This window comes from Hippichthys cyanospilos, chromosome 21 (genome assembly GCF_059441005.1).
Source record: "Hippichthys cyanospilos isolate Australia breed blue-spotted pipefish chromosome 21, RoL_Hcya_1.0, whole genome shotgun sequence".
Taxonomy (NCBI): Eukaryota; Metazoa; Chordata; class Actinopteri; order Syngnathiformes; family Syngnathidae; genus Hippichthys; species Hippichthys cyanospilos.
In genome coordinates, this window is record NC_142389.1 from 14,384,162 (window position 1) to 14,407,250 (window position 23,089).

The 23,089-nt window shown below is 38.1% G+C and overlaps 1 protein-coding gene across 2 annotated transcripts in view; it reads right to left on the reverse strand.

Moving 5' to 3' along the window:
• gabbr1b (gamma-aminobutyric acid (GABA) B receptor, 1b) overlaps positions 1-23,089 on the reverse strand; it is a 447,163-nt gene that overhangs the window by 212,945 nt on the left and 211,129 nt on the right. For both annotated transcript variants that reach the window (XM_088404671.1, XM_088404672.1), the window contains one exon: positions 15,950-16,116. In XM_088404671.1, the coding sequence (XP_088260797.1) occupies positions 15,950-16,116 (167 nt within the window). The remainder of the gene's footprint in view (positions 1-15,949; positions 16,117-23,089) is intronic.

Consider the following 23,089-nt stretch of genomic DNA (forward strand, 5'->3'; position numbering starts at 1 on the left):
TGAAAATGAGTTGTTTGGCCTTCTGTGATATATTTGTTTTTCACCAAAAAGAAAAGTTATAACATGTAATGATTTGATTAATACCCACTGGCATTATATTCAATCCAAAAGAGAAATACAACATGGTCTGATTACTTTCAAAGTACCTGTAGCAATACTTTTGTTTTTCAGTAAAATATTGGCAGTTAAGACAAAGGCGGTTTGTAATCATTGCGAAAAAATTATGCCAACTACTGAAATTAACACAAGCAGCATACATTTTGTTAATCTAGCTCAGCTGCAGCTGAAAAATGAGCCGGTGACAAAAGATTCTTGTAATTCTATTTCCACTTGCAGGTGATCCATCCAACCATTTTCTTCCACTATATCCGGAGTCAGGTCATAGGGGGCAGGCGCTTGAGCAGGGAAGCCCAAACTTCTCGCTCTCTGGCCGCTTCATCCAGCTAACTTGTTAATTTTCCTTCAGTTTGCTTGAAAAATAGAAAATATTTGGATAACTGAAAATTTTATACAAGCCAATACATCCATCCATTTTCTATAGCCGCTTATCCCCACAGGGGTTGCAGGCTTGCTGGCGTCTATCTCAGCTGGCTTCGGGCAGTAGGCGAGGGACACCCTGAACTGGTTGCCAGCCAATCGCAGGGCACACAGAGACGAACGGCCAATCACGCGCCCAATCACACCTAAGGACAATTTAGTGTGTCCAATTCACCTGGCATGCATGTTTTTGGGGAGTGGGAGGAAGCCAGAGTGCCCGAAGAGAACCCATGTGGGCTCGAGAAGAACATGCAAACTCCACACAGGAAGGCCAGAGCCAGGTGGATATGAACCGGGACCTTTGAACTGTGAGGCGAACATGCTATTCACTGCCCTCAAGCCAATACAAATTTTACAAAATCTTGTATCATTCTCGTGGACTCAATTTCATGAGATATCTAATATATATATATATATATATATATATGCAGTGGAGCCCCGGGCAGTGGACCCCTGGGTTACAGTGTTCCTGGCTTACGTTTTTTTCATGTTGTGACCTTAGGGGGTTGGCTGTATTTGTGTTGTTTTGTCTACATCTGCAGGAGTTTTTAGGTAATGGCTCTTATTTTCTGTTGCCGCCAAACTTGCCTCCCTGCAACGCATCACTACAATGCTGGTCTGCTATTGGTCGGCCTCATTCTTTTAAAAAGGGCAGAATGGTAAAGCGTTGTTGGATTGTGAGTGGTTACAAAATCGTATTTATAGTGCATTTTACTGCTTAATTCAAAGTTGAATGGGTTAGCCATTGGACCCAAGATTGCTAGTGATGTTAAAGAGAGAAGTAGGAAGATGACTTATATGGAAAGGATGCTGGAGATAATCAAGAAATATGAAGCTAGCCTAGCCTAGGCTAATAGAGAATATGGCAATAACAAGCACCACTTAAAAGTAAATAAATCCTTTCTATATTTTTTATTTATGATGATTGCTGATTGTATACATGTATATTATACATACGTAACACTTACTGTAGTAGTAGCACTTACTAAAGAATTTTGATACCAATTTTTCATATGTATGTACAATTTTGATGTTTTTACCTGGGGTTCTAAACGCATTAGCTATTTAACATAGGTTTGGATTGCCCATCTATCTATCTATCTATCTATCTATCTATCTATCTATCTATCTATCTATCTATCTATCTATCTATTTATATATATATATATATATATATATATATATATATATATATATATATATATATATATATACTTATCGGCTCGCTTGGTTTTTACAGATGTCTATTAAGTTATAGGAGCCGCTCACAGGACTTGCGCAGAAGCCCGGAACTGTTGAAGGTCCACCACATATATATATATATATATATATATATATATATATATATATATATATATATATATATATATATATATATACAGTGGGCCCCCGGGTTACGAACTTAATCCGTTCAGCGGCTACGCTCGTATCTCGAATTGCTCGTATAGCGGGCAATCCAAACCCATGTTAATTCGTGAATGCGTGCAACGCGCGCAGAAGCCTTAGGTAAAATCATTAGTGACATAATCTACTGTACAGTTGCATTAAATAACAAATACAAAGGAAAAATGACTTTTACCTTTGGAAAGACGTGACTTGTGCTGAGATAAGCAGAGATGAGCAGAGATGAATGCTCAAAGTCAATACGGCAAATCAGATATGCTATTGGTCTTACAGTGTCACAGTAACTTTTTCAGTCAGGGTTTTCTCTACTTCCTTCCATCCCAACCAGCTGTGCCATCAAGCTAGATAAAGGCGTTCGGCCAATAGCATATCGGCACTTCTGTGATTGACGTGTGACGCCGGCCAATAGCATCTCCGTGAGTGAGACCGGGTGACCTTAATCGACCAATAGCATATTGGCGTCTCCTTGACTGACTGATAATTATTCGCACTTTTTTTTTAAACGGTTGGAATGTATTGACATCTTATTGATTAAAACACATTTAAACCTGTGACGATTTTTTGTCCTGCAATCGGCACACTTAATTTCATGTCAGCTGTTTTTCCCGACGTGAATTGAGCTGGGTGGAGGCGGAGGTGAGGTTGTGTGTGTTGTATTAACGAGGCATCACACTTATGACTTGTTCGAGCGTCAGTTCTCTGTTGGTTTCAACTCACAGACTTGCAACAATGGCGCTGTCCCAAAGAATGTCGGGAGGTCGCCGACTAACATGACATGCAGTTTTGTCAAGCGACCATTATATAGCACTGTAATACCACCCGTAACAGGGTGCAGGGATCAACGTCTTGAGTTAATACGGCAACGCACATAGGCTATTGGTCTTACAGTGTTACAGTAACTATTTCAGTCATGGTGCAAATCACGGAGATACTAAAACATCATCCTCTTATTTCTTCCTTTACCGCTGCTAGTAATTTTAGAAGCTATGTCTAACAGATAAAGTTTGCAAAGTCTTCAAAACATTCCGTTTTTCACTCATTATCTCTACTTCCTTCCATCCTGTCCCATCAAGCTAGATAAAGGCATTCGGCCAATAGCATATCGGCATTTCTGTGATTGACGTGTGACGCCGGCCAATAGCATCTCCGTGAGTGAGACCAGGTGACCTTAATCGACCAATAGCATATTGGCGTCTCCTTGACTGACTGATAATTATTCGCACTTTTTTTTAAACGGTTGGAATGTATTGACAATTAATTAAAAAAAACACACATTTAAACCAATGACAATTCTTTGTCCTGCAATCGGCACATTTAATTTCATGTCAGCTGTTTTTCCCTTTAGCTGTACAAACACTACACTTAAATGGTAATATATTTAGACACCGTGAGTGAGACAGTCAGTGTGAGGTTGTAAAACCAATAGCGTTCACGTTACCGCCACAAGTATCTGATAATGATTGTAGATGACGCAACTGCTGAATATATTGACGCAGTATATATATATATATATACGCAGTATATATATATATATATATATATATATACAGTTGGCCCCCGGCTTACGAGCACCCTGATTTACGAACAATTCGCCTTACGAGCGTGGATCAGGGAGATTTTTGTCCTCCGCTTACGAACAAACCTCTCGCCTTACGAGCATTACGACAAACCAGCCATTGAGAATGTACAAATGTTCTCGCCCAACTGCGTCAAATATATATATATATATATATATATATATATATATATATATATATATATATATATATATATATATATATATATATACAGTCAGCCCCCGGCTTACGAGCACCCTGATTTGCGAACAATTCGCCTTACGAGCGTGGATCAGGGAGATTTTTGTCCTCCGCTTACGAACAAACCTCTCGCCTTACGAGCAATTCGACATGCCGGCCATTGAGTACGTAGAAATGTTCTCGTTTAATTGCGTCAATAAAACCAACAGTAGCGACATCATCAATCATCAGTAGATACTTGTGGCAGTACCGTGAACGCTATTGGTCTTACAACGTCACACTGACTGTCTCACTCACGGTGTCTAAATATATTACCATTTAAGTGTAGTGTTTGTACAGCTAAAGGGAAAAACAGCTGACATGAAATTAAATGTGCCGATTGCAGGACAAAGAATTGTCATTGGTTTAAATGTGTGGTTTTTTTTTTAATTAATTGTCAATACATTCCAACCGTTTAAAAAAAAAGTGCGAATAATTATCAGTCAGTCACGGAGATGCGAATATGCTATTGGTCGATTAAGGTCACCCAGTCTCACTCACGGAGATGCTATTGGCCGGCGTCACACGTCAATCACAGAAATGCCGATATGCTATTGGCCGAACGCCTTTATCTAGCTTGATGGGACAGGATGGAAGGAAAGAGAGAAAATTAGTGAAAAACGGAATGTTGTGAAGACTTTGCAAACTTTATCTGTTAGACATAGCTTCTAAAATTACTAGCAGCGGTAAAGAAAGAAATAAGAGGATGATGTTTTAGTATCTGCGTGATTTGCACCCTGACTGAAAGAGTTACTGTAACACTGTAAGACCAATAGCATATCTATCGCCGTGTTAACTTTGAGCGTTGGACTCTGCCCCCCTCTGCTTACACCCAGCTCGAGTCTCGTTGTTTCAAAGGTAAAAGCTATTTATCCATTGTATATATTATATAATACAAGCGTACAGCAGATTATGTCACTCAATTTTAATATATGTACACAGTGTGTCGTTTTTACCTAAGGCTTCGGCGCGCGTTGCACGCATTCACGAATTAACATGGGTTTGGATTGCCCGCTATACGAGCAATTCGAGATACGAGCGTAGCCGCTGAACGGATTAAGTTCGTAACCCGGGGGCCCACTGTGTATATATATATATATATATATATATATATATATATATATATATATATATATATATATATATATGTATATATACAGTGGGCCCCCGGGTTACATATATATATTAATATATGTAATAATATATTAATATATTAATAATATATTACAATGTAATAATATATTACATATATATATATATATATATATATATATATATATATATATATATATATATATATATATATATATATATATATATATATATATATATATATATGTATATATACAGTGGGCCCCCGGGTTACATATATATATTAATATATGTAATAATATATTAATATATTAATAATATATTACAATGTAATAATATATTACATATATATATATATATATATATATATATATATATATATATATATATATATATATATATATATATATATATATATATCATAAGGGCATCATAAGGGGACGTGTAGTGGAGGGCCGCTACTTCCCCTTCTATGAACCAATGGCACACCCCAAAATGGCCGAATTGCCGAGGACTCCATTGCCCAGCATGCCTCACTGCCTCAACAGGTGCAGCTGATTAAGTAATGGGATAAAAGCCGGCCTGGCTGATTGGAGGGGGAAAGACTGTGCTGCTGAGGAAGAGACATGCAAAACCAGAGTGGCCGCGAAGCCAAAGCCAGAGAGTCGCAAGAACAGGTTTTATTTGGACTTTGACTGTTTTTGAACTGCTTTAGGTTGAACTTTGTGCGGCAGTTTTGGAATCCCGTGAACAGACCTTATTTCAAGTTTTTGAGCTTCGGATCATATTTTTTCCCTGTTTCCGTTGGTACTTTGTAAAGCGAGTAGTTTTGAACTCTAACAACCTAATTTAGATTACTGTCTTTTGACCCCCTGTTTCTTTGAACTTTGAGTGACAAAATAAACATTCTATTGAGAACCTCTGACCTCTGTGACCCCGTCTGCCCTGCCACACCTCACGCGACCCCACAATTATATATATATATATATATATATATATATATATATATATATATATATATATATATATATATATGCACACACACAGTGAACCTCCGCTCCTTCGCGGGTTCGCTACATCGCACATTTATTCAATTATGCCCATTCACTTCACTAATCTTTTTTTCTTTATTTAGTTGCATATTGAACTTTTGCAATAGCTTCCAAGCGTGCTGCTCCGAAGGCTTGTACTGAGCCTACATGCCAACAAAAAAATGATGAAAAGGTGAAACTTCTCGAAGGGAGAAGTTACACGGCCGTGGCCCGCCATTTGCGATTTAACGAATCCACCGTTAGCTAAATTTAGGACGAGGCGAACATTAGAAGACGGCTGCCATCACCCTTGGCAATTCAGCGAAGATAGTTGTTACGACTCGTAATAAAATGATCATCCGGATGGAAGCTGCTTCAGCAGTCTGGATTTTTTGACGTCCGACGGAAGAAGGCCTTTCTTTTGAAGTCTCTCACAGCTGTGAGCATATTTGTAGGGGCCCGGACGTTGAAATAAAATCCGTACATGATCAAACAATGTTGAGTTTACACTTGAAGTACTATTTTATCATAAAAGAAATTTAGGTTAGGTGAGACACTCTTTACTGTCGAGTGTCTCTTCTGCCTCTGCCTGTTGACAGCGCCAGGGTGCGCTTCATGAGTTATACGGTGCATGACTGTGGATTTTCAATCTACTCCCGCCCCACAGGCAGCTTCGCGTCAGTCATGAAGTGCACCCACAGCAAAAGGCACACACGCCCACACATTGTCGGGGCAGAGAGAGTAAGGAGCAGACGTTTGCCAGATCGTTGGAAATCTTTTACCTGGATTTCTTTTATAATAAAATGGGATTTCAAGTGTAAACGCTCCATTGTAATAGTCTTTACCAATATACAGATTAGACTTTAGAAGATGTCAGCTCTCATGCAGATGTGATACAACCAGTGTATCAGGTAACCCACAGGCATTTGCCAATAAGGCGAGGTGAGGCAAGTTTCAAGGTCATCTTAGTCCTGACAGGCCCATCAGGACAGGCTCCATTTCGAAGCTGGGGAAAAATATTTACCCACAAGTCAAGTTCCATTATTTTGAGTCACACATACAAATGTGCCTTGCTTTCCATTTCCAACTACTAGTAAATGAAAAATCAATAAGTAACTTAAGTGATAATGTTAAAGGCATATTAACCTTTAATCAAATAAAGGCGTGCAAGACACAGAGGGCTGACATTCTGTTGAGTCATTTTGAATTTTAGGAGTTTCAAATATTAGTCATTTAGTACATTGCCAAAAAGTCACTTACGACGGTATTACATATTACACGGATAAACGATAACGAAGTAAAGATGCCTTGCTTAACATAATGGTTTGTTGTAAATTTTAGAGTTTGAGCAGAAATTGATCACTCTACAGTATAACGTTTGATATATAAATGTTTATTTAGACAGTATCAGGGTTCACTTGATGGGGGCGTACACCATTTAGCACTGTACAGATCGTGGTATGCATACCAGCACTGATTAATATGCACACCAAAATTCCTAGCACAATCAGCATTAAACAATTGCAGGATGAAGTGATTTACCCGTAAGATGACACATTTTTTTACTTTGAATGTTGATGTTTGCTTAGCTGATTCTCGACATGTGCATTATTATGATGATGTTTTAAAATTAGTCAGTTAAAGGATTAGTTTCATTTTTTTTATCTTGGGAAATAGATGACCTGCATCAAAGGCGCTACTGCTGATTGAATCTCATCTAGTATTTCAAATCACAGTGATAACATATTGTCAGCGACGTTGGTTTAGGTTTACTCAGATTTTTCTTGAAATAAAGATGTCTAAAAACATATTTTTTTATTAATTAAAATTATGGCAAATTTGTTTACAAAATGACAGGCTAATATTGTTTAATTTAATTTCTCCAGGCGATCTCATAAATTAAACAGAACATGATTATGATGACTGACGGATGAAAAGACACAGTGCATGCGCATACACTGTGTCTGCATGTACGCACAGTCGCACATACATGAATCAGATCTTCTGTAGAAAATCATTAATGAAATTTTAATCACCCAAATGCAGCATATTAATCAATCTTGGTTGCATATGCTTGATTAAAGATCAGTCCCTAGACATCTGACATCAGATGCTGTGATGGGATGTAATATTGTTCATTTGAGCAAGGAGCCATACCAGCAGGATTGTAAATCTGACAATTTCGTCAATTCATCATAATTTACTTTTATTTCCATCTTTTGCAAAAAGACATCAGGTCTAATGGTAATGCAAGATGTAAAAGTGGCCAATTGTTTCAACTCAACAGCTTTAGGGAATAGAGGAAAAATATATTTTAGTATTGTATTATTGATCACATATAGCTTTATAGTGTAGTTGTACTGCATTCACCAAAGCATTGCAAAGCAGGCCATGTTCAACTGATCAATTTGGCTGAGTGATAGTCATGAGAGCTGCAGAGATTAAACTTTTACAAATGATTAGATGACAAGGGCAAACCCCTGCTCCAAAACCTGCCACCATGACAATGCAAGATATTACATGACTTCGCAGCCAAACTTAAAACATCTGACAAGTCCCCATTTTACATCAAAGGGAAAACATTGCAAGAAGAGACATGGGAGCTGAAGTTTCACCCAGACGGTGACACCAAGTAAAAGTTTGAAATTGCATGACCAACTTAGTTGTCACACTTCCAGGAAAGTGCCATCCCGTAGTTAAAATACTGCAAGTAGAATGTGGAAGAATTTGTCTAAGTATTCTGCACAATGAATGAATTTGCTGTCATAGATTGTTGGTTCAATTTCAATCAAACTGTGCAGTGAAACCTATTTAATTTTGGCTATGTCAGAATGAATTTAAAATAAACTGACCTCAATATATTCTCTTTATATACAGTGAACCCCCAGGTTACGGCATCGGTGGGTTAGGTTTTTTTTCAGGGTACGATATGGAATACTGAGCTTTCCGTCCCTTCTTTGAGGCATTTTTCCGCTTTACGATTAACATCAACAACTGTCATGACCAGTGAGGTTGGTTGTTTTTGTTGTTTTGCCTCCCTCTTGAGGAGTTTTATTGGGTAATTGCTCTTATTTTCTGTTGGCGTCAAACTGCCTCCGCTGCAACACATCTCTACAATGCTGGTTGGCTATTGGTGATCGTCTCGACTCCCTAAATTCTGGTCTACTATTAGTCAGCGTGATTTGGTCACCAAGATGCTGGTCTGCTATTGGTTGGCGCACGGGGTCACAAAGATGGCTGCCTGAAACACTTGTTCTTGTGTGAGAGTGCGTTCAATATTGTATTTATCATTTTAGTGCTTAATTCATGTTAAAGAGAGAATTAAGAAGATCATTTATATGGAAACAAAGCTGGAGGTAATCAAGAAATACGAAGCTAGCCTAGCCTAGGCTAACCTTACTAGGGAATATGGTTGTAACAAGAGCCACACAAAGGTAAATACATCCCTTACATATTTTTTATTTATGATGTTATTTAATTGTATGCATGTATATTATATATAAGTAGCACTTCCTATATTATTTTGATATCAATTTTTAATATGTATACACAATTTTGATGTTTTTACCTGTGGTTTAACACACATTAGCTCATTAACATAGGTTTAGATTGCCCGCCATAAGGCGAATTTGCGTTATGATCCCAACCGGGGAACGGATTAATCTTGTAAACTGGGGGCCCACTGTATATATGTATATATAGTAATCCCTCGCTACTTCGCGCTTCATCTATCGCGCCCTCAGTGTATCACAGATTTTTTTTTTTTATATTGCCAAGAGACGTGCCAGATCGGGCAAGTTATCTATAATATATATATATATATATATATATATATATATATATATATATATATGCACTTGTCACAGGCACTCCTTGAAAGTCAAAGTAGTACTGCAGTTCACATATTTACTTTAATCTTAAATGATTAAACTTTAGGCTGTACCGTAAATGTACTGGTATGCTCTCTCTTTTCCGTGTATTCCATCTCTAGTCACGTGCCTATACGTTTAGCACTTCCTTGGACTAGAGCGAGTAACAAGAAGCTTACCGAACATGATTAAAACGCAGAGTTAAAGCTTTAAATGCCAATTAATTACAAAATGCAAGAGGATCCAAAAGCTTGCTTTCATCTTTCCTGTGTCACTCCTGTAACCGCCTGTGTGCGCTCAGCTCAGCACACATGCACACGTTACGAACGTGCTAGTAAGCACATTGATTGACAGCTTGGTCTCTGGGAGTCGATCACGTGACTCGTAGGCGTGCCGAGTGCAAACGCACACACCCTTTTGTGTGCCTACATAGACAGCAACGGTGAAATGCAAAGCTTTGGAAATCTGACTTTTAGATTTCTCTTGTAATAAATTGAAATTTCAAGTGTATTGTCATGATATGAGAAGTTCACTTTAATTTGATGTCTGGCCAGCTGCTCTCAAGAGTTCAAAAGGTGAAAAGTGTTAGCTACTGTTCAGTTAGTGTATAACGTTTAATCATTTAAGTTTTAAGTCAATTTGTGTACAGTACTGCAATAATATTTGTCTCAAATAATATGCATAGAAAGAAGACTTTTCACATTTCCAAAATTAAAAAAAAAAAAAAAAAAAAAAAGAAATCTGTGTGTGTGTGTGTGTGTGTGTGTGTGTGTGTGTGTGTGTGTGTGGGGGGGGGGGGGGGGGGGGTTAGGGGGGCTAAATCGCGGTTTTCACTTATTGCGAGGGTTTCCAGTCCCAATTAACCTCGAAAAATGAGGGATCACTATGTGTATCTCTCTCTCGCTCTCTATCTCTCTCTCTCAGAGAGAGACATACATGTTGGTCATTTTGTTTGGTATGAATGTTTCTGTTTAGTTGGTTTAGTTGTGCCTTATTTCTCTGTTTTGGAGAAACCACACCCACACAACCATGGAGTAAATTGTCAACGTAAAATGACAGAATCCACATTGTACTATGAGATGATAGACATAATAATAATAATAGCAATTTACCTCAAAATACTTTTTAAATATATATTTAGGAGCTCAAATTCCAATATGGGATACTGCGATACCGTGATATTTTTGATCGAGGTTATCATAACGTCAGAATCTGATATCGTCACATGCCTAGTCTGTATGTGTAATGTAAAATGTAAAAAATGTAAAAAAGCACCCTGTCAGATAATATCAGAAAATGACGCCCAATCATTCTGAAAATTCACATGTAAATCATTATGTATGCCCACATATAAAAAGAAAGCCACTGGCCATAAATGACATCTATGGGAGGGTTCCCAAGCAAAAACCACCATTGTCACAAAAGAACACAAATCAACTTGATCTTAAAGACTTTTGGGAAAACATTTTGTGGACTGATGAATCTCTATTACAGGCATTTTGGATATGTTGGACTAATGGACCCTAACTGGGACAATTTGCTGTTTGAAAGAAAAATCACTTCTGCTGTTTATCAGAGGACCCTGAAGGGAGAACATCCAGCTATCAGTTTGTGCACTAAAGCGCTCTTATAGCTGGACAACAACCGACACACACAGGCAAGTCCACCTCATTGCTCAAAAAGAACAAAATTAGGGTTTTGAACTGGGCAAGTACAATGTCAACGTAAAATGACAGAATCCACATTGTACTATGAGATGATAGACATAATAATAGTAGCAGAATGATTGATTTGATAAATTGTTAAATGTATTTTGTTATTTCATATTAAATGCCCATATTTCAGTTAAACCTAGCTTCATGTACAGTATATGTTTATTGATGAGCAAAGCCAGTGTTGCTCACTGAAAGTTTATTTTCATTTCATTTATATTTATTTTAATTTAGCTTGGTGTATGTTTGTTATTTAAAATGTCATTTGTAACAATTGCTGTATTATATATTTGGTTTGAAAATAAAACTATTTACAATGTAGGATAATAGCAATTTACCTCAAAATACTTTTTAAATATATATTTAGGAGCTCAAATTCCAATATGGGATACTGCGATACCGTGATATTTTTGATCGAGGTTATCATAACGTCAGAATCTGATATCGTCACATGCCTAGTCTGTATGTGTGTCTTTTGTTCGATTTTGTGTTAGAAGGTCACATGATGGTGTATTTCAGTTATTGCAGAAGGCGGGGTTCTGGAACATAACCTCTGAGATCGAGCGGTGATTATTGTATGACTATTGTAATGATTGAAGGATTAGCCTGTCAATCAGTCAAACTCCTTGCACCAATTTAGGGGCTGATACACTGATACTCTAGGGGAATCACCACCACATTTTAATTCGATGCTGTAAATTCTATGTCCAACCCCATGGCTTCCTCATACAACTATTACAATGCTGTTACTTAGATGAATCTCTAGCAACAGTGTTCAGTGGGTCGTGCAACTGGTCAGGCAGTGAGGATGCCAGTATTCAAACTTGTTTATGCAAATGGTGCATCGAATAACACCCTCCCTGCCTCTGGCTTTTGAAGTGGGGACACAATACGCAGGTACTTCAACGAATCATAGTGTTGCTTTTAAAAGCGCAAGCATGTCACAGTGCTTTTGATAGTGTGTTTGTGGCAGTGCGTTTATACACACAGGGCCAGATTGACTCAAGGACTGTGCAGCTTGTACGTGGTGTAAACTAGTAAAAATGGAGCAAAGAAATAGCATCTAACTCACGAAGAATGTGCAAAAGGTGAATTGAGTCTCTAACTACACTTCCAAGCACAGTGCTTCTTGGTGTGGCGGTGGTACTAGCATGTATTTAAATGATCTAATGTGCATATTTTGGGCAAAGAAATTGCCGTCCTCTTTGAAAATAAGACTTCTAATTAATGGCCACAAAAAGTGAAAGGCAGGTTTGGGGGAGCAAATAATAGCTGCTGAAAGCTGGTGTAAATGTATAGCGCTGTTTGCTGGAACTTCACATTACATGAGGGGACATTCTAAATGTAAAAAAGCACCCTGTCAGATAATATCAGAAAATGACGCCCAATCATTCTGAAAATTCACATGTAAATCATTATGTATGCCCACATATAAAAAGAAAGCCACTGGCCATAAATGACATCTATGGGAGGGTTCCCAAGCAAAAACCACCATTGTCACAAAAGAACACAAATCAACTTGATCTTAAAGACTTTTGGGAAAACATTTTGTGGACTGATGAATCTCTATTACAGGCATTTTGGATATGTTGGACTAATGGACCCTAACTGGGACAATTTGCTGTTTGAAAGAAAAATCACTTCTGCTGTTTATCAGAGGACCCTGAAGGGAGAACATCCAGCTATCAGTTTGTGCACTAAAGCGCTCTTATAGCTGGACAACAACCGACACACACAGGCAAGTCCACCTCATTGCTCAAAAAGAACAAAATTAGGGTTTTGAACTGGGCAAGTACCAATTTCAATTTAATTGAGATAATGTGGTGTAATCTTAAATGGGGAGTTTATGTTAGAAAACCATCTAATGACAAAGTGAAACTATTCGGCAAAGAGGAAAGTTCTTACACTGCGGTGTAAAAGACTCATCAACAATTATTGCATTGTTTCATTTCAGTCATTGCTGCTAAAGATGGCACAACCGCAATTAGGTTCAGGGAGTATTTTCCCCTTGATAAATAAAATCCTCATATAAAAATTTCATTTTAAATGTGACATATTTAAAATGGTTTGATGAAAAGAAACGTTAGCAAGTGATAATTATGGAAAAAACACAAGAAATCCCAAAGGGCAAAAACCTTTTCACCCCACTGTACGTGATTTGTCATCACTAAACGTTGTGAGATTACGACATTGAAATCATCTTCTGATACAAGCCCATTAATCTTAATTGCTGCAAAACCTGATGGAAACAAGAAAAAAAACCCTTGAAAATCTAGGCACATACTTTGTCTACCAATTCTGATAAAGATGCAACCAAAATAATCTGTAAATTGGGCCGATGTACTCATAAATCCAGTTGCAGACATAAATACAGTACCCAGTAACAAAAGCTATGCTTTTCATTTTTGTCTCATAATAATCTTTTGTTGTCAAATACAAATGTTTGTTATCTGCAGGAAAGGGTGGTCAAGTGTGGCTCAATCCAGCCTGTTTTGGATGTTTCCCTTCAACCAACACGTTTTAAATGATTGGCTCATAAGCATACCTGCATATATGAATGGATGAATGAATTAGTTTTTATTTGAACATAAAAAGAGATCATGAGAACTATTGAAATCTACGGTAATCTTCATTTATCATGTCTCAAAATAAGGAAAGGAAAAAACCCTGCTGCCTGCCTACAATGGTCCATAATCTCAATAAAAAGTCTGCCTCGTACCAGGTGTATGACAGAAATAGTGTGCCTAAACATTGAAATTAATGCAGCAAACCGTGATTGAAAGGAAGCTCACTGTCGCATGTAGGACCCATATACTATATATACTGCATATAAATCATAAATAAATAAATTTCCATGCCACACCTAGACAGAGGCAGCACATCCAATTCCTGTGTTGTTATGCCTCATTATACTATGGAAGGTCACATACTGTGTGAGAGCTGATTTCAATATTAAACCACACTATCAGCTCATACAGATCAGGCATCATACATTTTCAATTTACAGAGTTCATCCACTCCACTTAGTGAAGAATTTCTCACATTATGTTAGGATCAGGGCAGCACTCTCCGCTTGGACTTTCTGACTAGAGTTTGCATGTCTGTGCTTTTGTGTGATCCCTTCGTGGTTATATTCCTCCCACGTTGCATTTACAAGCATGTTGAGTTCATTTTATTGTTTTGGCCCAAGGTGTGAAAGTGACTATGACTGGATGAACATGACTATGAGCAATTGTCTTTCTATAATGTATGTTTAAGCCCGGGGTGGCCCCCATCTGTCTCAGCTAAAGAATATTAGAGTTGACTCAAAAGTACAGAATAAAATAAAATTTCAGAATCAAATTTTGAAAGGGCCAATTCTAGTCTACAGCAAAACTATAATCACTAAGAAGTATTTGCAGTGATCCATATTTACATTATTTATAAATAACGTGATCACAACAATTTTGATTAAATGTCAAATCAAAATGGAAGAAACATGTTGTATATGGTCTTGTACAAATATAATATTTGACAACAAATATTTCTTATCTTCAAATAAAAGGCCAATACAAATACATTTCAATTACAGGGAAGAAAAAAAAGTGTTTAAGTTGAAAGTGATAAACCATTGATAAACCTATATTTTTATTATACACAAATCAATTCATATGTTGCTCACATCAGTAACCGCAATCGTACACCAGTCTCAAACGAGCATGTTTTTCCTACTTAGAAGAATGTAAATTGTAATTATAAATAAATCATAATTAAATCATATATTTTCTTTTGACATATTTTTGTTTGGAATTCCATCAATATTGTTGGTGGGTTAACCTACAATTTGCGACAAATTTAAACGATGAAGAAACTGAATTGGTGGATGTTTTTAAACTTATGACTAGTACTGTAGTCATATTCTCCAAATTAGCTGTCTTTAACTTTTAAACTATATGATGTGGCAGACCAATTTAAGCATGTATCCATTGTGAAATGAATGTGATTGATTGATTGATTGATTGATTGATTGTGCTAAGAGAGTAGATAAAATAAGGAGCTGCGCACATCTCTGAATGCTGGCCAAGAATAGCATTTTTTTCATCCACTCAGATGACTTGTAAAGTTGGTGCAGTGGTTCTGTTACCTGCTCCACAGACAGTCCACAATTTAATTTTTTCACTCTCCGAGCAATACTCTTTTGAATAGCCTTTACAATTGGTCCGTTTATTCTGAACGACTACTGTATCATAGGCATCGTGAATCGTGTCACATTTAAGAATGGTTTATTTCTTGCCGATCTAGCAACACCATATTCATTAATGTTTCAACAATGAGTACTAATCATTTTGTAATACAGCTTCAACAAAATAACAATATTGCCATTTCAAATTCGAATGGGGAAGACATAATAGCTGCATTCACACACAGTGATAACATGTCCGAGAATGCCTCATCAAAGTTGTTGACCTCTGAACCAAGTGGCATGTATAATAATTTATGTGCTATACAATAAAATACATTTTACTCACCATGCTGTCATAATGTATCAACTCCAGCTCGTAGTCTGGAAGAATATCAACCCTCTCATTCACCAGAGCCAAGGCCATCTTAGCAGCAGGGAGGCAGGCTTGCCCTCCGGGCCAGCCTCCACTCATTGGGAAGAGAGCTCCGATGTATAGCTTCTTCTTGCCAAGAGCTGGATAGGGGCAGAGCAGGAGCACAGCGAGGGTCAGGGTCAGACACAAGCCGGAGGCAGACCTGTTGTGAGAGCTGCTTTGCCAGCCTGGAGCCATGCAATTGGAGGTCCTGTGGTTCAGGCTCAGAGGTACTTGATAAAGTTTTTTCTTATACAACTTTGGAGCCTGCAGCGTGGCTCGTGTGAGTCGGCCAGACAAATTTATTTCCATTAACGCGTCTGCTTTGCCCTGGTAGATGGGATGACATTGAGAATACATTTTTCTTTCAGTCTATTTAACTCTTATTCTTTAGATGGATGGATGGATGGATGGATGGATGGATGGATGGATGGATGGATGGATGGATGGATGGATGGATGGATGGATGGATGGATGGATGGATGGATGGATGGATGGATGGATGGATGGATGGATGGATGGATGGATGGATGGATGGATAGATAGATAGATAGATAGATAGATAGATAGATAGATTATTAATTGATATTAAAGCCTAAAAGCGTAGTAAGTTCACTTTTTTTGTCGACTAGACTCGGCAAGTCAAAGTTGAGAATAAGTCAAACCAAGAGAAAAACCAAGAGGAAAAAGCAGGATGGAGTAATTTCCAACAAGGGTATGAAGTCCAGATTTTCAGCAGACTATCAACCCTGTTAAGGGTATGAAATGTTCAAGTTTAAGATTATTTCTAAGGGTCTGCTTTTCCCCATTGACAAATCTGAAGAGAATCCATCATGAAAGAAGCCTGGCAGTCTTATTCTGTTCAGATCCACTCTGTACTGGTTCGTCAGCCCGCCTACATTCTCTGCTTTCTGGTCCAAAGGCGCATTACGACACACGTTTGATCAGGAGCGCTGCAGTACACGAGCATCATCAGTTGGGTTTCCATTCAGAGAAGCCAAATAGGATGAGCAGGACTCAACTAGCGAACAAACGTGTCAAACTGGAAAAGTATCCCAATTGTCGAGCCACAGTAGTAGGAAGAAGGGAGAGGATAGGAGATGTACAGCTCAATGTGTCCGACCGAGGTATGACTGCAGCAGCACAGCATCCGCGTGTGAGAGCGCGTGAGCAGGGTGAAAGAGGAGGAGGGAGAGGAGGAGGGAGAGGAGGAGGTATGTTCTCTCTGTATCACAAACCACTTTGAATTTGCAATCCCATAACACAGCTTGCTCATTTATTCAACCCCCCATTCACACTCCCCCTCCCACTCTATCCCCTCACGACCTCCCCGCCCACCTTTCTGCCCTCACTACCAAACATACTATCAAGGTGTATTTCACACAACACTTTCAACCCAATTCTATGAAATGGTTCTCATTAATCAATCATAATCCAGAGGAGATGGGGTTTATTTACATGTCAGGTTTAATAAGATTAAGTTTATAGGTAGGCTGTGATTCCACTGCTATTTATTTCAGTTCACTCTCAGAGTGCCATCCTGCGCTGACTTGTTGTCTGCCTCGTAGCACGTTGTCCTCCTTTTCACCAGTCCTTATATAGTTAATTATCACATAGATTCCATTGAGGAATATCTAAATGAATATGTGTGTGATATAACAAAATAATAACTAAAAAGACCAAATCAGACCACCATTCAGTCTTAGAATTAGATTATACGTATTCAAAAAGCTGTAGGAAGTAAAACATATTTACTCCTTTCCCCTCCCTGTCATGCTATACTGTATATAATAGGTTTCACAAAAGAACTGTAGTAATACTTTATATCAACTATCAAGGTTCCATTTTTACTAATGTGTAATGATTAATTGGTTGATTCAATGTGTAATGATTGTTTGGTTGATTCTTGTATGCCAAAAAACTAGTTGTCTAGCCACAGATTATGCACTAAAATCCATTGTCCAATCAGCTGCCAAAGCAACTATATTCAGCTAATGGTGTCAATGAACTGATACAAACGCATAGTGAAATACTCAAGCTTCCTCATATATAAGAGAACGAGGAAAATAGAAATAGCATTACAATTGAATTGTCCAATCAGCTACCAAAGCAACTATATTCAGCTAATAGTGTGAATGAACTGATACAAACGCATCGTGAAATACTCAAGCTTCTTCATATATCAGAGAACGAGGAAAATAGAAATAGCATTACAATTGAATTACAGTATTCCAATGTGCAGCTCCATCAAAAAGTGAGTGCAATTTAAGATTCATATGCATAGTAATAAAATATGATGTGGTCAAAAATTACAGTACCCAAACAGATTGGCAGGAACTGAAAATTCCTTCTTGTGCCAAGCAATGACATTTTTAGGCTGTTGATATTCTTGTGTTCAGCGCTCAGTACCTGGCATGTGCAATATGTGAATCCACACAAGGTGACATTGCGGCCCACAGCTTCCCAAAAAAACAACAAAAAATTGCTCCTTGAATTAGATTTCTGTAGCCTGAAAGCACCACCTGAGTTGTACTATAATTTGTAAGTGTAATAGGAGATACATTGTTAGCACAATCCCTGTATTGATGCAAATGATACAGAAGGAATGTTAGTCTCAAGGTTAATGTGGAATGATGTAATCAGGAACAGTTTAATATTTATGATGATCTTACTCTCGTGATTTAGCGCAGTCAAAACATGTGAAACTAACACACTAACACCTTGAACATTAAACAATGAATGAAACAATGAATGAGAATACAGATCTCTTTTTTTTAACTATTACATGTTTTCCCATTTTCTCTATTGCATTTATTTATTAATAATGACATACTTTTCATTTCGTAAACGACATTTCATCAATGTATAGTGCCAATGTGACTCATGCTTGCCTACGATCTCCTACAGTTGCAGTACAGTACAGCCAATCCCACTACATTTCTTCATCACCGGGGATGAGTTTCAGCGTGTGTGTGCAGGTATGTGTCGGTGCATGCAATAAGCACTGTTTGAAACACACTTGATCCTTATATGTCATTCTAATGAGTTATTTTTTTTTCTTTCTAGTCAGTTCTGACATCCTCAGCCCATTTGTTGTCATTTGTTTTTTTCTGGAGAAACAGCATCTATCTTGCTTTACATCATCCCATTTCAGGCCCAGGCAAAACACTCTACCTGGCTGGTTTTCATTTTCTTATAGGCGTTGATATGTATCTTTGTGCACCTCTCTTCCATTTATTTTGATATTCCATGCTATAGAAGAGAGGCATACCATATCTCTGTTCTATTGCTGTGAATTCAGAGAAGACTGTTCTGCATATGCAGCTTGTTAAACTGCTTTACAAGGGCATGGCAGACAAAGGATGATAGTTCTGGAGTTTTTCCAGCAATTTCTTCCAAATATGGATACAAAGGCAGACAATTTTAAAGTTTCATCATTAGCAAAAAATTCTTCAAGTATCAATTTTCACACTAAAAGATTTCGAAAAAAAAGACCGCACAACACAAAAACAGTACAGTAGCGGCTTTCTGTTCATGGTGGCAATTGCTGCAGGAATGAGGCTTTTGCTGAAACGGGCTCTTCTGAACTTGAGTGTGCTGTATCTGTGTCCAGAAGGTAGTGGAATAAAATATTGCTAGAGTGGATGGGTGATGTCTTGAATTATGGCATTTGCTAAGCGCGTAACAAACCTGTTGTTGAGGTCAGAGATTTGGTGTGGGGAGACCAATTCTTTTGGAAGCTATAGTTGTGAATTCAGACCAGTTAGATACACAAAGCATGGTGTAGAAGCATGTAAAACAGTACAGAAGGATGGATTGGATGATGCTTTTATAGAGTTGGCATCGAGTAATTGTCTCTGGCCCTCTGTCTTCGAGAGGCAATGGTGAGAGATTTAGCAGATTATTCTCGCTTAATCGGTGGATAGCTAGTTTCTGTAGAGAGCAAGATTTCCAGTTTGTAGATAATTGGCCCTTGTTCTGGGGCCGGCCCGACCTGCTGAAGAAGTACAGCCTTCATCCTAACTGGGAAGGCGCCATCACTCTTTCTGGAAACATGGATTACTGTTTGAACCTTCCATGACTTCTCACATCAGAGCATATCGGGTCGTAGGCGAGTAGCGAGCCTGCTAGAATGGGTGTGGAGTCGTTAAGGCGAGAGTTAACTGGTACTAGGCTGGGCTGTTACAACACACATAGTGTACTTAGTCTAGGTGACTGAAATCCACAAACAGTTTCATTACCTACAGTAATGCTGAATCCCCTAGCAATAAAATTTCTGCAGAGGTGGTGCTAAACAAGGAACGTAGCCATGCTTCCTCAATCGGTCGGATTAGTGACATATAAATAAAGGCAGAATATTAATACTTGCGTGGTAGCCATTGACAACCTGATTCCTACATTATTAACATTGCGACGAGGTTTTAACTACTCAAAATGCATACTGAGACCCAGGCATCAAAGTCTTATTAATATTAGCACTCCTAACTCTAAGACTCCAAATAGTTCGGGAAAACTTTTGTGGTTTAAATTCAGCTTTTTAAATTTGAGGTCACCCTCCTCAAAAGCCCTTCTTGTAACCTTATTAGAGATCACAATCTTAAAGTGTTTGGTCTCTGCGAAACCTGGTTAAAACCAAATGAATTCTTACGAATAAATGAGGCCTCTCCCCCAAACTTTGTGGGTTCACTTGTTGCTTGTGTTTTTAAAATAGGGGGTTGTGTCGCCCTAATTTCAGAATCTGGTCTCAAACAACGCGAACACTAATCACACCTTCAAGACATTTTGAGGCTCTTGTTATGCGATCCAGTTCCTCACCACCATTCTATGTGGCAGTCATTTACCGTTCTCCCGGTCCATTTTCTGGGTTCTTGGATGAATTCCCTGAACTTATGGCTGATTTAATAACTCGTGCGGATAATATATTAATTATGAGTGACTTCAATATTCATAAGAACTCCTCGGTGGAGCCACTTACTGCAGCATTTCAAGCAATAATCGATGCATTTGGTTTTACACAAATAATGGAAGCATTGACACACCAGAATGCCAATATCTTTATATTTTGTGTTAACCCGTGGCCTAACTGCCTCAAATGTCACAATTTTGCCATATAATAAAGCTATGTCTGATCATTCTCTTATAACATTCGAAGTCCTGGCTTAGTGTGGTCTTATTGACCGCAACCAAGGTTATTAGAGCCGTAATATTAACTCATCAACCACTGCTGCACTTTCTGAACTACTGCCTTTGGCAACAGCTGCTTTTTCCGTATTTCATTGGTTCAATCAATAAACTCACAAATACAGTTCTTTTAGATTCCCTAAACTCCATAGCACCCTTAAGATTTAAAACTTGTCAGAAGCGGCACACTCTGTGGTTTACGGATAAAATGCACACGCTTAAATTGTTTAGAAAACTCTAGCGCAAATGGCAAACAACCAAACTCGTGGTTTTCCGTCAGGCCTGATGGGGTAGCTTGCTGAGATACAGTTTAAAGAGGCTCTTAGGTTAGCTAAAACAAATTATTTTTCCAAAGTGATTGGTCTTAATAAATACAACCCAAAATATCTATTTGATGTGGTAACAAAGCTAACGCAACAGCAGCAGATTAATCATAGCTCCCTCCATTCAGCACACAATTTCATGCAATTTTTTACTCAGCGGCTTCAGCTTATAAGGGGCAAAATAAAAAAATGCAGCGCCACTTACCCTCTCGGGTTCTGTAATTGCTGATGCTAGTTTGGACAATCAGGCTCATGAAAGTCTGGTTACCTTTTTCCGGTTTGATTTAGAATTCCTGGAGTGTCTTACACACCTGGTGAAAGCAGCAAAACCAGCATCTTGCATGCTCGACCCGCTTCCGGGCAAACTCATTAAAGACTTATTCCCTATCTTCGGATCATCTGTCTTGATTATCAATCTGTCGCTCCCCTCTGGCATTGAATAAGAAGCTATTAAGACAGCCTTCATTCAACTATTACTTTAGAAACTTCACCTAGATCCTGAAAATCTCTCTAATTATAGACCTGTGTCATATATTCCATGTATTGCTAAAATTATTGAGAAAATTAAAGCACAGCAGGTTAGGGATTACATGATTGATAACAGTAGATTTTAATTCCTTCAGTTAGGATTTAGGGCCAACCACTCGAGACAGCCATTGTAAAAGTGACGAATGATCTTCTGTAAACCATGGATTTCAACATCTCATCAATATTATTATTGCTTGACCTTAGTGCCACATTTGACACTATTGAGCATCATATTCTTATAGAACGTCTTGAATCATGTGTTGGTATCTCGGGATCAGCACTTTCATGGTTCAGATCTCACATCTCGAGAAGAACGCATCGTATCTCTCTTGGCAATGCGATCTCTGAATCTTTCTCCATTTCATGTGGTGTCCCACAGGGCTCAGTACTTGGTCTTTTACTGTTTAACATCTACATGATCCCTCTTGCAATATTATACGTAAATATGCTATTAGTTTTCATTGCTATGCTGATGATACCCTATTATACATGCCTTTAGAAATAACAGATTCGTGCAACCTGGAGGCCTGTCTTGCTGAAATTAAATAATGGATGTCTTCCAATTTTCTACTTCTTAATCCTAGGAAAACAAAGATGGTAATTATTGGCCCTGCTCATCATCAGCACTTGTTTAAGAATACTACTTTGAACCTGGAAAACTGTACTATTGTCCAAAGTAGATTTGCAAAAAACCTCGGCGTGATATTTGACTCAACTCTCTTTTCAAACACATATTAAGAACACTACGAGATTTTTTACTGTGTGGATATTTTTTACAGTGCATTGTGCTCTGAATCCTGATTGGTTCAGGGCCTTTACTGTTGTCTAGGAATAAAATATTGATGCTGTACTGTATTGGTTTTTCACTTGTCAATTTATTATAAAAGGCAAAAGGATCCAAAAACTCGCTTTAGTCTCTCATGTGTCTCTCCAGTAACCGCCTGTAAGCGCACACATTACAAACATGCTAGTAAGCACATTGATTGACACCTTTGTTTCTGGGAGTCGATCACATGACTCGTAGGCGCGCCGAGAGCAAACA